The sequence below is a fragment of the Lissotriton vulgaris genome, chromosome 10, assembly GCF_964263255.1.
Source record: "Lissotriton vulgaris chromosome 10, aLisVul1.2, whole genome shotgun sequence".
Lineage (NCBI taxonomy): Eukaryota > Metazoa > Chordata > Amphibia > Caudata > Salamandridae > Lissotriton > Lissotriton vulgaris.
In genome coordinates this window covers 928,937,426-928,954,882 of record NC_141698.1, presented here as the reverse complement: position 1 = coordinate 928,954,882, position 17,457 = coordinate 928,937,426, and the positions used below count along the sequence as shown (strand labels likewise).

The window sequence follows — 17,457 nt, the reverse complement described above, 5'->3', positions numbered from 1 at the left end:
AGGCAGGACAGAAAAAAATAAAGTGTTCTATAGTCTCTGGGGTAGAGTGACAGGATGGACACGGAGGGGATACAGTAACATTTAGCCAACTAATTTTCATTACATTCAATGGTAGAACCCCAAACCTAGATTGGATGTAAAGCGCCCGTGCATGGGGGGGTTCCACATAGTACATATACATATCTAACTTAAAACAGCTTTTGACATTTAAAAAGGTAGAAGTTAATGGGCTGAGTGACCGAACATCAGTACAAGAAGATTCAACAAAATCTCAATACTTCTTTTTTAGCAGGGGACCATTTTATTGTAATGGACTACGGGTCCTTCCGCATTATTCCCAGGCCCAGTCTAAAAAGCCACTCCTTAACCTTGTTGAACCAGGGCAGTCTTCCTGGGTGTCTTTGAAGAATTAATAATCCCTCCACTGTGTTCTCTACAGGAAACTGGGTGTTACTGGTCCAAAGACTTACCCAAAACATAAGCACCTCAAGCACAGCAACATGGGTAAATAAACTTTAAAAGTAATTTAAATATCTTTATCATGTCCACTCTTACCACATTCCTTTAGTTAACATGCAATCAAGTGTTTCCTTCTCCACTGATAGACCTTATGATTCAAATGTTGCACCAATTTACTTTTGACTTTCCCTACCATTTCTCCAATTGTTTGGTGGAGATCATGACTTTTTAAAGACTTGAGCAAAATATTCTGATGTAATAGCGCCAGGATCAGTTAACTGTAGCATTATAACATCAACCACAACTATCATTTCATACCGCCCACAGTGCTTCTTATAGACATGACATTACAATAACTAAGCTTAATTTTGCTTCCCATAACGCGAGCTATTAACGTGATAGCAGTTCCTAGGCCCCTACCAAGACCTTGTTCAGTGCCTAAAAACGTGCTTAGGAGCACCTTCAAATCATTCACAATAACGACCAATCGCTAATCATCCTCTTATCCTTCTTGTGACTTTTTTCACCAGCCTTCCTTGATTTCAGACTCTAATCCAAATTCTGTTCAGGTTTTATGCAATGGCACCCATTATCAACATGTGTGGAATACATTTAAATCAGCTACCAGAAAAACAAATATCCAGCCTGAAGCCCACCAATTAATTTCCAGGCGGCTTACTCAAAGTTTGTCAGACTTGACTTCCCCACAGTGAAACCAATTTACAGAATTTTCCTTTAAGCGGAGTTCCTATATGTTGTCTTCTGTTTATCTAGGTCTTACCCTCTGTATAGTTCTCAGGCAGAAGTCCATCAAGCCAGGGACATGCGAGATTTCAGGATATTCTGAAGGTCCCTCACTGATAACCCGTATTCTATAGCATTTGTTATTTTTCAAGACCATTACGTGTTAAATTGGTCCCTGATCTGTAGAGCCTGCTACCGCTATTCCATACTTACTAGATGTTCTTCAAGGCCAATGTTCTCATCTTTCTGGATGTCTCTGAATCTGACTTATATATTAACTGTTCTACTCTTATGCCTGATGACATTTTAAACGTAAACTGTTAATGAGTGACTTGTTTTAAATCTTTTGTACAATTTAACTTTGATGAATTCGGCATGTTTTTATTTTTAAACTTTTAGGAGGGAATGTTGTTACTGAATAGGTGGGAAGGGAGTATCTGGGAGTGAAGCTATTGTCAGGAAAGTTAATCACTGTTTTGCATTTTTCCACATAAGAGGCACCGCGCTGACACCCACTTTTGGATGCCGCCAATTTTGGTTCAGCAGCGCACAGTTAGTGCTCTAGTGTTTTGGGGAGCCAATGAGACAGCCAATGAACAGGCCAATTGGAGGCATATTTAATGGTAGAGGCAGCGCATCCGTGCACACATAGATGGACTGCTTTACTCCTATGCCTGATGACATTTTAAACTTAAAATTATAATGATTAACTTGCTTTGCATTTTTTTATATAATTTAGCTTTACTGAATTCGGAATGTTTTTATTTTTAAACTTTTAGGAGGGCACGTTCTTACTGACTAGATGGGAAGGGAGTATCTTGGGGCAAACCTATTGCCAGGAAAGTTGAGCACTATTTTGCACTTTTCCACATAAGAGGCACCACTCTGAAACCCACTTTTGAGTACCGCAATTTTGGAGGCCTATTTAATGGAAGGGGAGAGCAGACACACTTGGCGAACATGCCTCTGTGCACCAAAGGCAAGCCCATCTGCCCAGCCAGCTGGGGCCAGTCTTAATGCCCAATTGATTTCCTACTCAACGAGGGAACTCCTCCAATTACACAAGGTAGGACACAATATTTCTACAGAACTTGTGAATACTTTACATTTCCATGGTATCTTAGAAAAAAAAACACGTAAACACATGGTTAGACTGACAAGGATGGGCAAATCAGTCTGGACAGACCTACACCAATTAAGTATTCGTGGTCCAAATCACTTTGCTGACCTTATTTCAATACATGCTCCCTAATTAAACATAGACTGAAAGAGACTTTATTGAACGTACTAAACCAGACTTAATGCTGATTTGTGAGTCTTGGTTGGCTGAAGAATCCACACCTGAATTGATTGAAGAATTCCCAGAAGAATACTTACTCTTTTCAAGAAAAGGTTGAGGGGTAGCTACAATTGCCAATAAATGTTTAAAGATTTCCCAGCTGCAGTGCAATTTATTTGCTAATATGAATCTGCTATTACTTAGAAATTTGATTGAGAAATAGCACAATAATAATAATAATAATAGTTTTATAAAGAGCAATGTTTACACTGCACAGTGCGTCCCTGTGCTAGGACCAGAACCTCTTCTAAAGCTGAGGGCACTATATTAAGAAGAGCATAGGCCTGATCAAGGAGATCCGGCAGGCGAAGCTATCCTAAGATGATCCAAAAACTCAGGTTTTAAGCCTCTTATGGAAGATCAGCTCAGATGAGTTCATCCTCATTCGGTTCGTTAGGGAATTCCACATCTTTGCTTCTTGGAAATCAAAAGCACGGGATCCTAACTGGGCTCTATTTACACAAGGTACTAGAGCTAAGTTAGCGCCAGCCGATCTACGGCTGCGCTGTGGATCATAGGGTTTCACTAGTGAGGACCGATATTTCGGGCCACTGCCATGGAAGATTTTTTTACAGAAGCACATGGCAAAGAAATATATTATCTTGTCTAATGGGAGCCAGTGTGGTTTGGCGAGGGGTGCACTGGTAGATGCACTTCTGGATTGATTTAATACCAGTCGCGCCGCTGCATTTTGTACCCTTTGTAGTTTTTTCAACCTACCCTTCTCCACACCAAGGTAGAGGACATTGGAGTAGTCTAACTGCATGGTCACCATAGCATCTACTATGGTTTTCTTGGCGACAAAAGGGAGCAGATCCAAGATCTTTCTCAGGATTTAGAGGGTACCAAAGCATTTCCCGGCAACACTATTTATCTGGCTCTCAAAAGACAATTTGCGGTCAAACCATACACCCAGGTATTCTTTCTCTGGGTTTAGGGTCTGGAATATGAACCAAAACATCCTGCCACTAAGCAAAGGTCCTGATTCACGTTGACTCTTAGGCAGTTCTTAGGCAGTTCTTAGGCATCCACTCGACTAGCTCAACCAGGCAGACTTTAAATTGCACCGCGGCATCTTCCCCTTCCTGAGATAACGTCACAATCAGTTGCGTATCATCGGTGTAGGACACACATTTCCCATTGTTCTTCTCCATGATCTCAGGAAATAGCTTGGCTATTGGTGTATTGGCCACCCCAATATATGGTAAACTTCAGTCAGGAACTAGTTGAGATTATCTGTCCTCTCTTGATCCAGTTCTGAAAATGAATGGTTATTGGTGATTTCAACTTCTGTCTAAATAACCCTAGCTCTAAATGCAAGAACATTTTAGACTGTATGCCTTCCTTGGGATTTCACCAACATATTGATAAGCCTACTCATGTTAAGGGGCCTCTGCTAGGTCTATTGTGGACACTAGGTTTAGAAATAATGGATCTTAATATACAGTCTTGCATTTGGTCTGATCATTCCTTGACTGGATTTTCTACTCCCAGCTGGAGCAAATTCAGCAGTCTACTGACAAATTCGAAAGTGGGGTCAAGTTAATCTCCAAGAGATGGAGGTCGTGCTTGCCCATATAACCCTGACATTAGGGGGATGGGTGTTGGCAGCATAAAGACAGTGCAATCACTGGCTAAAGCCGTAGCAGATCACTTTACAGCAATGCAAATACAATGTATAGCTAAACAAGCAAAGGCAGCTCACTGGTTTAATAAGGAACTGCAGGAAGCTAAGCTTAAACTGCATCAGATTGAGCACCAGTGGCGTAAAGATTATCAGGATGAGCATAAAAACAAAAGCAAAGAGTGAAAAAAGAATATAAAATCAAACTTCAATTGGTGAAATCCAAATTCTATAGTGACCAGATTTCGAAAGCTGCCAATAATCAGAAGGAAACCTTTCTGATCTTAGATGACCTTATCTCCTTGAAGAAATTAGATGCCGATACGAAAGCATCCAAAGACTTACAAGACCAGAGCACCTTAATATTTGTTATGAACTAGATGGCAACCAATCATCTAAAGTACAATTACGACAAAATGGAAATTATTCTGCTGAGAAATGGGATCACTGGAGCAAATACTTCTGGTTTGAACAAAAGAGAGAGTGTGGGTAGTTGGGGATCACACTACCGAACCCCTAAATAATCTGTACAAACAATGAGAGAGAGTGTCCCAGGGAGGAAAAAGTACTTGTGGTATAGAAAAATGAAAGAGTGATTAGAAAGGAAAAGTTTTTCCTGTTTTAGGAAACCCCTCACTCACCAACCTGGTTGGTGACATGCTTCATCATCGGGTCCACCGAAGCAGCTGAGTGCTTCTTGGGTGTGCTTCGACGCCTGAACTACTGCGGAGCTGGTTTTTTTTTTGGGAAAGACAATGTGTGTGAGTGAATTTCAAAAATATATTTGTTGTACTCCCTAAAACTTTAATTGAAGCAACAAGATAAGGTTAAAAACAAGTGTGATACTTTTATTGGCTAAATTGACCAAGAACGTATCGGTGAATTAAGTGATAGTGATGGTCAACATGTTTCAACTTGTGTATGTTAGTGTTAGGTTTTCGTCAGGACCAAGATCTGAAACCGGGAGGTCTGCACACGCTAAGGTGCATCCATCACCTGGTTTCACTACTAGCCAGACCGTGTACTTACGGTAAGACCACTCTACAGACTTCTGTGTAGGAGTATTCCTTATGGTAAGGCCACTCTACTGCCTTCTGTGTAGGAGTATTCCTTATGGTAAGGCCACTCTACAGCCTTCTGTGTAGGAGTATTCCTTATGGGAGATTAAAGGGGGGCTTGCCCCATGGATGCCATGGGGGGAGCTGGCTCACAGATGCATTGTTCTGAAGCCTTTTCGTGCAACCATCAAACCTCCTGGTGTTAAAATAAAAAGAAAAAAAGAAAAAAAGAAAGGAAAATTTTTCCGGGATCCCGAATCTTCGGATCCCGGGAAAATTTTCCTTTATTTATTTATTTATTTATTTATTTATTTATTTTTACCTCATGTCACTTTTAAGCAAATTGCAAGTTGTTACAGCCGTTTCATGGTCCTGGGCTCCCTCCGGCTGACTGCACATGCTTAGGTCTCCCGACCAACTCCTTATGCTGGAGTTTTAAGGTGTAATCATTGGACCGGGAGCCTTCACACTTCGATATCTACACAGTCTCAGATCTCTGCCCATAGTAATAAGAGGTTGCCAGAGGCTATTTGAGATGTTACCTATACTGGCAACATCAAGACGAGCCATTGCAAATGCAGAGTTCAACCATTCTTCCGTCCTTGGGGGGTTGGGGTCTTTCCATTTCATGCAGATTTCCCTGGGCGCTTATAAAATAAGGCACAGTAAAAGTCCTCTGTCCTTCGCTACCAAGTTCTTTGTTAAGGAGCAGTCATCGGCAAAAAAAGACAAGAGTCCCATTAACCGTGATATTTATACCAAAAATCTTGCGCAAGTAACCCCCAATCCCTTCCCAAAATGCTACAAGGTTTGCACATTCAAAAAAAACATGGATGTCATTTGCTTTAGGGGCCATGCATCTATAGCATTTCGAGCCGAGCCGAACAGCATCGGAGAAATCCCCACTTATTGGCAGAGGGCCCCCGATCAAAAAAACCTCAGCAGAACACTACTGAGGCAGTTCACAAACAGCGCTTGATCGTCATTCAAAACATCGCTATGCTGCGAGTTAAGATGAGTGCAACCGCGGCCGTTAAGCTGGCAGCCGCCATGTTCCTCCCCCAAAATTTTCCTTTCTAATCACTCTTTAATTTTTCCTATACCACAGGGACTTTTTCATCCCTGGCACACTCTCTCTTATTGTTTATGCAAATACTTCTGGACCAGTGATCTCAAACCTGCACCTACCCCATCACCATCTGCCAAGAGTCTTTGGGTCGTGATAGGTGGCAATTTGACACCTCAACCTCAGATAGGAGCAGTAGTTTCCAAATGCTCCTTTCTACTAAAAACTCTGAGGAAATTGACTCCTTGCTGTCTTTTAATGCTAGGAAACTTATTGTAACAGCAGTCTTCAATTTTTGATTAGACTAGATTATGCGAACTGCAGTTTACATTAGCTTCCAGTACATGAGCGTATCTGTTTTAAAGTATGTTGCAAGGCATTTAAAAGCCTGAACGGAGTAGGCCAAAGCTTCTTGGCAGTTAGAAAAGAAAGAAAGACTATCTCAAAATCTGAGATCTGGTCAGGCCAATTGGCTGGTCATTCCAGGATTCCGGAAACAAAGATCAGGGGAACATTGGGGCATATTATCAAGGGGGTTTATCTCCGCTTTTTTGGCTTTAAAAGCCAAGAAAGCGGAGATAAAATTATCTCCCTATTACCTAGCTGCCGCTAACACCAGTTAGCGACAGCTAGTAGGAGATAGCGACCATCTTGGGCCCCACTTTGCATGTCAGTGATATTTATCACTAATGAGATGCAAAGTGGGCGTGCCAAGATGTTAGAGACTGAAAACAGTCGCTAACATCGCTATCTCCTATTACCAACTTTTGGAGATATTTGCGCTAAGCGGGAATATCTCCAAAAGCTAACACCTACCCTGAGCAGTTCTTAGCCATGTTATCCAATGGTAGGTGGATAACATGGCTAAGAGCATTAGCTCGCTAATGCATGAATGTCGCTGACTTTTCAGCGATATTCATGCTTTGCGGCGATTTTTACCGCATTTGCGTTAAACCTTGGTAATGCCAAGGTTTATTTGCGGTAAAAATCGCCGCAGCGCTGCGGTAAATTTCTGTCTCTAACCAAGCAATAGCGATAATTATCGCTATTGCTTGGTAATATGCCCCATTGTTTCTCAGCTCTGGCCCCGTCTACCTGCAATGCTTTACTCGATGCAATTTGATTGGTGCACGAGCTTGTGAATTTCCGTAGACTACTGAAAACATGGCTAGTCAAGCAAGCCTATGGCATTAAGTAACCGTATCTGTTTTTTATCAGTCCATCTACTCTAGCGCTAAGAAACGTTTGGTCAACGTGCGCTTTATAGCTTATAATAACATAACATGTATACATCATTCATTTTCTACTCCTTTTTCTATGTCTCCTTCATAATGTGTATCCTTGCTTTTTATCATACATTTACTTGGAATATATTCTAGTTTAATCATTAGGTAGTAGCCTCAATGGCACTTTTGCCTGGAAAAACAAATTACTGTATGAGAAACAATTCTAGACAGATGATGCTCAATGTTAGCTCTCAACAAGTAAACTCTTCTCTTGCCATACTCAAATAATGAGCTGCATTGTTACAGTGGCCCATAGAACAGCAAATGGCATTATGAAGTTAACTGTATGACAACATAGCCATCTTCAACACCCCTCTACTTCTCCCTTATCTAATAATGTACAACAGTTTTTACAATCTGTCTATTCATAAAGGTGTGGCGTGTGTTGCTATTTAATCCTTACACATGCGAACTTTGGTTTTTGGATCAAAGAAGGAGAAAATAACATGTATTTCTTTGAATTGCTTATCTTTTTAGTTAATGAGGAATATATCAACTAAAAGAATGAGCAATTCCTGGCCTTCACCCTTAATAAAAACAGAGGCATTTACAAATGTTGTAAATATTTTACAGATAGTCTTACCACCTTGTCAGACACAACTATCAATGCAATAGCTTTAATTTGTTTGAGTATATGATGTACTTTAACTACATTTTGCTTTTAGGTGTTGTCATTTATTGGTATAAATATTGTGAGCTCATAAGCAGACCATTTGGTTTACGGGTTATGGTGCTTGGCTGCTGTATGAGTTTGGATTGTGATTCTTAGCATAACTTGTAAATTTCTGTAACTGTTCAGTTTTAACTTGTAACCATAACTGACATTAACTGTGTTTATTAGGTGCATTTCTGTAAAAATATGTTATGGTGTTACAGTACAGCCAACCATATCTTCCTTTAAGCTTCGTTTTTAATATATATAACTATATAGTAGTATATGTTGTTATGGTTAAGTCACTCTTTCCATTCCTAATAACTTTAATGCAGTTGGATGATTCTGCTGGAAACTTTCCAAAAGAAATGTACATCAATTTTGGGATCTTCATGGCAGTTCTTTTGTGCAGATCTGTAAAGTAGGGGCAAAAAAGGAGGGAGATCCTGTAAGTGGAATTGCTATTTTTAATTTACATAGGATTTTCTGCTCCTTGATACAGAAAGAATAGCTGACAGTAATTACACCAAATTTGGTATGAAGGTAGAACTTTACTCAAGCAAGTCACTTTACTGGTTTGGAGTAAATCTATTCAGTAGTTTTTAGAAAATTAGTGTTTACAAACTTTCTCGGTTGGGCATGAAGAGGTCACATTTTAGAGATATCTTGACATTTACTTTGCAAAGCTATTCGTATCCAAAAATGTTAAAAATGTTCAAAAACCTTTGGATAAGGAAGCTTTTTCCCCTGTCGTCTGTTTCAGCTCTGGGAAGTCAATGTCGAGTTTACAGAACCAAAGCCCTCTGATTGACTGTCGACATAGCCAAGAAATATGTTGTAGCTGCCTTTTCAGGAACATAGGGCATGGGGCTTTGAGTCCTGAAAAAAATATTGATGGGGTACATAAGAGGGTAGGGTGGGTACACTCTGAACCTCAGGCCCAAGAGAGGGTCCCAAAAGGACCACTCCATGTTGTAATGTAAACTAAAGTTTAATTTTGACACTTGTTCTTAGATCCTGGCAATGGATTTGCGGTCCACCAGGGTGCCCGCCCCCCTCTCAATATCCATGAATGACAGTTAGGGACTAAGAAATACAGTACAAGCGCCACAGTCTGGTACCCCAATCTCAAGTTTCATGGACCCACAGTGACCTGTGGCTAAAGGATCAGGTTCCGAAAATGCAGACTCTGCCTAGGTCTCTGAAGCTTGCCCTGTGTATTCTGTACCAGTGTCTAAAGTTTGCACTGGATTTGAAGTCTCCATTTATGTTTTGTTGGGAAATGCAACCCCAGTTTTGAGATTTGTAAAAAGAAAAAATGTTAAATGAAAAAATTCAAGCAGGGCTTTTTTGTTGACCCGTCCCTGTAACTAATCCCTGCTTTGCATAGCCAAAGGCTAAGTGCAGCAAGGGTTGGCTGACCATGGCAGGTTGAACACTGTGCAGGCATGAAGACCAGATTCTGCAGCCAACCCTTGCTTGCCATTAGCAGTGTGGCTTGGCTTCAGGCAGTATGAAGAGGGTGTTGGCCGCCCACGAAGGGTTGGGCATGGTACACGGCCATAAGTGAGGCCCTGCAGGCAATTGCCACTGTTCATGTCCTCAGGCTGTGCGCAGCAAGGATTGGCTGCCCATAGTGGACGGAAAGCAGGTCATTGCTGCAGGCCAAGCCCAGAATCAGAATATGTGGACTGCGTTCAAAAAGCCCCAAAAATTCACCGATAAAACAAATGTTAAAGTACAGTTAGCTTTACTTATGAGAACTTAGCATATGCTTAAAAATTACTTAAAGAGTCAACTAATCATAACTCATGACTCTGTTATGCAGTGCTTATGACCTCCCATATGACATCGCTCATGACATGTTAACTAGCATCATTGATGACATCACGGATCCCATCTCAAATAACTACACTGATGATCTTACTGATGACATCATCCAGTTATACAAATATTCTGCCATCAGCCATGTGCAACAGGGGTTAGACAAATGACCAGGCCGGGCGCCCAACTCAGTGAGCGACCACCAACACTGTACACAGCCTTTGGCTATGCGCAGCGGTGGCTGTCAGCATGGTCTAGCCACAGACAACCCTTCACAGGCAGGCATTCCCACTGCACATGCCCATCAGGTGTCCTAGTGGGGGTTGAGCGAACAGCATGAGCCTGGCCCTCCACAAGCAGCCAATCCCTCACCCACAGCAAACATTTGAAAATTATTCCTAACCATCATGTTCAATTTCCTCTTGACAGCAAAGAAATGGGATTGGCTCAATCGGTGACTAGCTCTAAAACTCCCATGTGTTGTGATACCTTGATGGCAAGGTTAAGAGCAAACAGTTTCCTATATTATTACCACATGTCTTTCACCCATGTCTCTTGCACAGTTTTGAAGGAGTCAGTAGTGTTCTGCAGCAGCATATAACAATGCCTGTATTTTGATGTTGTAGACAAAGCACCACAAAACAGCACATCTATCACAAAGAACAATAGAGCAAAATATCACTTGGTACAATATTTCATATGGTGCTCAACTGCAACTCTGAGGAAGTTAGCACCACCGGAGAAGTTCATGTGTGTATAGATTGGTAGAATAACAGGTGGTTCAAAAGGAAATATACATACACAAAACATATCAAATGGACCTGTACAGCTTACCAGCTTATTGACCATCCTGTCGAGAAGAGTAGGGTCATTAAGGATCAGGATGGGTTCCGAGGGTGGATCGCCAGATATTAAGCGGAGTTTGGCTGCGTTGCTTGCTACTTTAGCACTGTCAGAAAGGCCAATGGTGATGAATGTGATCCCCAGAGCTCTGGCAGCTTCGGATGCACTCTGGACATCTGGGCTCTTTGGATGGTCAACACCGTCTGTCATCAGCAAGGCCACTTTGACGCTTTTAGTGCGGCCTTCAGTCCTGAAAATCTGAGTCGCATTGGAAATTGCATAAAAGGTATAGGTTCCTTGCCCAATGTAGTTCATAGATTTAACTATCTGCTTGAAGTTCTCCAGCCCAGTCCATTCTTGGAAAGGGTGATCTGTTCTGACAGAGCTGCTGAATTGCATGACAGCCAGCTTCGGAGTGTATTTCCCACCATTGTCCCGCTTCATCTGAAAAACCTTCTCACCAAACTGAGTGATAAAATTCTTTTGCTGGTCAAATAGGGCATTTTTTGCACTTTCAGAACTGTCCAAGATGAAAATTACATCAACAGGGCAGAAAGAACCTGTAAAGGAATGAAACATTACAAGTAAAAATCTGGACTTAATGGCACCTACATTCATTTTTTTTAGGCTAATGACAATTAAGAGGTATTTCCCTCTGCGTGCATTCACAGTTACCTGCCCAACCTGCACTTGTGAAAAAGAGTTGAAGGCAAAGGGCAACTATTAGCCATTAACAACTGACAGCAGTCGTAAGACTTTTAGCATCAGTGAGCCCCGCCCTCCCCCATCCGATATTAGACACATATGCCCACTGTGCTCATCTGTTTCAGGTCCATGATGTACGCTTCAAGTGATCTTAGAAGGCAGCCAAAAGTTGGGCCAAAAGTTGGGCCAGTGGTGATTTCTAAATATGGCAGACGGTAGTCCATCAACGTGGCAGGCGTAACATCGTCCTCCGCTACCCTATTCTTGTTTCCAACATATGACATGTAAAGCGCTCTGATACCCGCATGGGTCTTGTTCGCGCTATATAAAACCTTCAAATAAATAATTAAATACCCTGGCGGATGGAGTACAATTCTTCAAACTACCGATCAGGCCTTTGCTAAAACTGGAGTAGGTCCCCTACTCGAGTCTACAAGTTTTGTACAACCACTGTTTATGGTCCATGCTTTCACAGAGTTTTGAGAGCCATAAAATTAATTATTTGCAAAATACATGAACCAAATCAGCTTGTGGAGTGGTGGCCAAAGGAAGACAAGAGATGCATACCAGTGGGCAACCATAAGTGTTTCTTATCTGAGGTTTTATATTTGTATTAATAAAAACAAATAATATATGTTTTTGTGACAGCAAACGTCAGAGAAAAAGGATTTAGGATGAGTCTATGATCACTTCCAAGCGTCCATTATTCAGAGGTGTTGTCAGGACAATAAAATTAAATCAACAAAAATATACTTTTCATCAACTAAACAATTATGCTACACGTTTGAACTCATTCATATTAATGACCATAAAATGCTTAGTACTTTTGAAGAGGCAGGATCTGTGCACTTGATTTGTCACAAAATATAGTATTTTACTTTAAAGCAGGATATTTTCTTTTCCTTTCAGCAAGCAGTGCTTAATTTGAGCTGGTGCTGCCAATGGGGGCCACCAGCACTCCTTTTTGGGGACTGACACCTATTTTTCCTCATTAGACATTGCCCAAGAGCAAGAGAGGGAAAAACACATGAATGGGAAAGAAGGAGGAAGAGAAAGACAGAAGAACTGGCACCAAGAGAGAATGCAGGAACCTGCAGGAGTGAGATAAAGGGGCAGGGAGTGTTTGGCAGTGGATTAAAGAGTACAAAAACTATTTGCGCGACACACACATCTAATATACAACACAATACAGGAGGTCCCCCTATTCTGTATTTAGGGCAGGACTGCCTCTAGTATTTATCTAGGAACAACCCCAGTGTGTGTGTTATGTATTAAGAAAAACAAGTCCAGTGCCCAGGGATGAAACAAAGTGCAAGTGGAAATATGCATAAAACAGCAGTCTCTGTGGGGACCTAGACATTACAAGAATCTCTACTCAGGTCCATGATCGGTTACAGAGTGATCCTGCACTGGGGCTGTTTAGGCTCATTGCTGATTGGGACTGCCTGAGGTTATTGGGGTTCATTACTGCCTGAGTCCATCATGGCCATTGTTATTTCTAAGTGTTAAAACTGCAGAACATGCATCCATCCCCTGGTAGAGAGTGACAACCAGTGCTTAATTTGAGCAGATGCTTTCAGGTGCTCAGCACCTGCACTTCTTTCACAGGGCCGGGGCTACAATTTCGGAACCTGCAGGTGGTGGTCTCAATATTAATTGTTCAATTCTAAATAAAAAGAACAACATACATTGCCTTGTGACTGGCTGGTAAATGTTCATAGGCAGGCCGGCATATGCCTGTCCAGGCAGGCATGACTGTGTATCACCACGTTAGTAATGATGTCATCACGCTGATCACAAATCCAAGAGGTCATCGACAAACTATGTCTTGCATTCTATTCCCAGGGTCTGGTGCACCCTGCCACTGCCTGAGCCTAAACCTCCCATTGGAGAATTGTAGCTGAGGGCTGACTCATGACAGAGTTGAGGCAAGGAAGCTGCAAGAGCGCATTTGGAACTTGGGAGTGAGGGTTCTTGAGGAAGAATAAATGAAAGTAAGTGTTCACTTTCCACTTGTTGCGTAGCCAAAGTATCATATCTCGCAGCCCTGCATTGCTGCTATCCTCAATGTGCTCGATGCGGCTGCGGCCCAACACAACGTTTGTGCGCCATGGTGTCACCAGTAGAAACTGTCCGCTGCACCCCAGCAGGGTAACTGCTGAGCGTGAGTAAGTCCAGTAGGCACCACAGCCATACTTACCAGTATTATATATATTTACAACAAGGGGTGGTGAGGGACAGAGTCTCTGAATTAAGCAGAATACTCTCACCCAGTCAAGAGATCAGGGCTAGATCCAACACCGTTTTTTAGCTCACTGCACCATCCCAGTTTCAGAACCTGGCTGTATGCAAATTAGTCTGTTCCTGTCCCAGTGCATGATGGGAACAGGGCAAACCAAACTACAAAAGCCAATTCTTACACTGGGAAGGAAACAAGCTACCGGGGACCGGTTTCTGGCATTTCAGCCGTCTGCGGCCCGGCTTGCTTGAATCCTGATGGTGCAATGAGCAAGGGACTCACATCTGAGTATACCCTTCCACGCTTAGGGTGGACAAAAATATTTACAACAAGGGGTGGTGAGGGACAGAGTCTCTGAATTAAGCAGAATACTCTCACCCAGTCAAGAGATCAGGGCTAGATCCAACACCGTTTTTTAGCTCACTGCACCATCCCAGTTTCAGAACCTGGCTGTATGCAAATTAGTCTGTTCCTGTCCCAGTGCATGATGGGAACAGGGCAAACCAAATTACAAAAGCCAATTCTTACACTGGGAAGGAAACAAGCTACCGGGGACCGGTTTCTGGCATTTCAGCCGTCTTCGGCCCGGCTTGCTTGAATCCTGATGGTGCAATGAGCAAGGGACTCACATCTGAGTATACCCTTCCACGCTTAGGGTGGACAAAAATATTTACAACAAGGGGTGGTGAGGGACAGAGTCTCTGAATTAAGCAGAATACTCTCACCCAGTCAAGAGATCAGGGCTAGATCCAACACCGTTTTTTAGCTCACTGCACCATCCCAGTTTCAGAACCTGGCTGTATGCAAATTAGTCTGCTCAATTCAGACACTCTGTTCATCACCACCCCCTTTTGTAAATCGATTTTGGCCACTATAGGTGTGGCAGGGTATACTCAGACATGAGTCCCTTTCTCACTGCTCCATCAGGATTCAAGCAAGCCGGGCCGAAGAGGCTGAAATGCCAGAAACCGGTCCCCGGTAGCTTGTCTCCTTTCTGGTAAAGAATTGGCTTGGTAGTTTAGTCTGCCCTGTTCCCATGATGCACTGGGCCAGGGACAGACTGATTTGCATATAGCCAGATTCTGAGCTGGGATGGGGCAGTGAGATAAATAACGGTGATGGATCAAGCCCTGATCTTTGGACTGGGTAAGAGTGGTCTGCTCAATTCAGACACTCTGTTCATCACCACCCCCTTTTGTAAATCGATTTTGGCCACTATAGGTGTGGCAGGGTATACTCAGACATGAGTCCCTTTCTCACTGCTCCATCAGGATTCAAGCAAGCCGGGCCGAAGAGGCTGAAATGCCAGAAACCGGTCCCCGGTAGCTTGTCTCCTTTCTGGTAAAGAATTGGCTTGGTAGTTTAGTCTGCCCTGTTCCCATGATGCACTGGGCCAGGGACAGACTGATTTGCATATAGCCAGATTCTGAGCTGGGATGGGGCAGTGAGATAAATAACGGTGATGGATCAAGCCCTGATCTTTGGACTGGGTAAGAGTGGTCTGCTCAATTCAGACACTCTGTTCATCACCACCCCCTTTTGTAAATCGATTTTGGCCACTATAGGTGTGGCAGGGTATACTCAGACATGAGTCCCTTTCTCACTGCTCCATCAGGATTCAAGCAAGCCGGGCCGAAGAGGCTGAAATGCCAGAAACCGGTCCCCGGTAGCTTGTCTCCTTTCTGGTAAAGAATTGGCTTGGTAGTTTAGTCTGCCCTGTTCCCATGATGCACTGGGCCAGGGACAGACTGATTTGCATATAGCCAGATTCTGAGCTGGGATGGGGCAGTGAGATAAATAACGGTGATGGATCAAGCCCTGATCTTTGGACTGGGTAAGAGTGGTCTGCTCAATTCAGACACTCTGTTCATCACCACCCCCTTTTGTAAATCGATTTTGGCCACTATAGGTGTGGCAGGGTATACTCAGACATGAGTCCCTTTCTCACTGCTCCATCAGGATTCAAGCAAGCCGGGCCGAAGAGGCTGAAATGCCAGAAACCGGTCCCCGGTAGCTTGTCTCCTTTCTGGTAAAGAATTGGCTTGGTAGTTTAGTCTGCCCTGTTCCCATGATGCACTGGGCCAGGGACAGACTGATTTGCATATAGCCAGATTCTGAGCTGGGATGGGGCAGTGAGATAAATAACGGTGATGGATCAAGCCCTGATCTTTGGACTGGGTAAGAGTGGTCTGCTCAATTCAGACACTCTGTTCATCACCACCCCCTTTTGTAAATCGATTTTGGCCACTATAGGTGTGGCAGGGTATACTCACACATGAGTCCCTTTCTCACTGCTCCATCAGGATTCAAGCAAGCCGGGCCGAAGAGGCTGAAATGCCAGAAACCGGTCCCCGGTAGCTTGTCTCCTTTCTGGTAAAGAATTGGCTTGGTAGTTTAGTCTGCCCTGTTCCCATGATGCACTGGGCCAGGGACAGACTGATTTGCATATAGCCAGATTCTGAGCTGGGATGGGGCAGTGAGATAAATAACGGTGATGGATCAAGCCCTGATCTTTGGACTGGGTAAGAGTGGTCTGCTCAATTCAGACACTCTGTTCATCACCACCCCCTTTTGTAAATCGATTTTGGCCACTATAGGTGTGGCAGGGTATACTCAGACATGAGTCCCTTTCTCACTGCTCCATCAGGATTCAAGCAAGCCGGGCCGAAGAGGCTGAAATGCCAGAAACCGGTCCCCGGTAGCTTGTCTCCTTTCTGGTAAAGAATTGGCTTGGTAGTTTAGTCTGCCCTGTTCCCATGATGCACTGGGCCAGGGACAGACTGATTTGCATATAGCCAGATTCTGAGCTGGGATGGGGCAGTGAGATAAATAACGGTGATGGATCAAGCCCTGATCTTTGGACTGGGTAAGAGTGGTCTGCTCAATTCAGACACTCTGTTCATCACCACCCCCTTTTGTAAATCGATTTTGGCCACTATAGGTGTGGCAGGGTATACTCAGACATGAGTCCCTTTCTCACTGCTCCATCAGGATTCAAGCAAGCCGGGCCGAAGAGGCTGAAATGCCAGAAACCGGTCCCCGGTAGCTTGTCTCCTTTCTGGTAAAGAATTGGCTTGGTAGTTTAGTCTGCCCTGTTCCCATGATGCACTGGGCCAGGGACAGACTGATTTGCATATAGCCAGATTCTGAGCTGGGATGGGGCAGTGAGATAAATAACGGTGATGGATCAAGCCCTGATCTTTGGACTGGGTAAGAGTGGTCTGCTCAATTCAGACACTCTGTTCATCACCACCCCCTTTTGTAAATCGATTTTGGCCACTATAGGTGTGGCAGGGTATACTCAGACATGAGTCCCTTTCTCACTGCTCCATCAGGATTCAAGCAAGCCGGGCCGAAGAGGCTGAAATGCCAGAAACCGGTCCCCGGTAGCTTGTCTCCTTTCTGGTAAAGAATTGGCTTGGTAGTTTAGTCTGCCCTGTTCCCATGATGCACTGGGCCAGGGACAGACTGATTTGCATATAGCCAGATTCTGAGCTGGGATGGGGCAGTGAGATAAATAACGGTGATGGATCAAGCCCTGATCTTTGGACTGGGTAAGAGTGGTCTGCTCAATTCAGACACTCTGTTCATCACCACCCCCTTTTGTAAATCGATTTT

At 43.3% G+C, this 17,457-nt stretch overlaps 1 protein-coding gene across 1 annotated transcript in view; it reads right to left on the bottom strand.

Moving 5' to 3' along the window:
* COL28A1 (collagen type XXVIII alpha 1 chain) overlaps window positions 1-17,457 on the bottom strand; it is a 689,953-nt gene that overhangs the window by 658,477 nt on the left and 14,019 nt on the right. Inside the window, exon 3 of the mRNA XM_086941924.1 lies at window positions 10,887-11,455. Coding sequence (XP_086798050.1) covers window positions 10,887-11,455 — 569 coding nt within the window. The remainder of the gene's footprint in view (window positions 1-10,886; window positions 11,456-17,457) is intronic.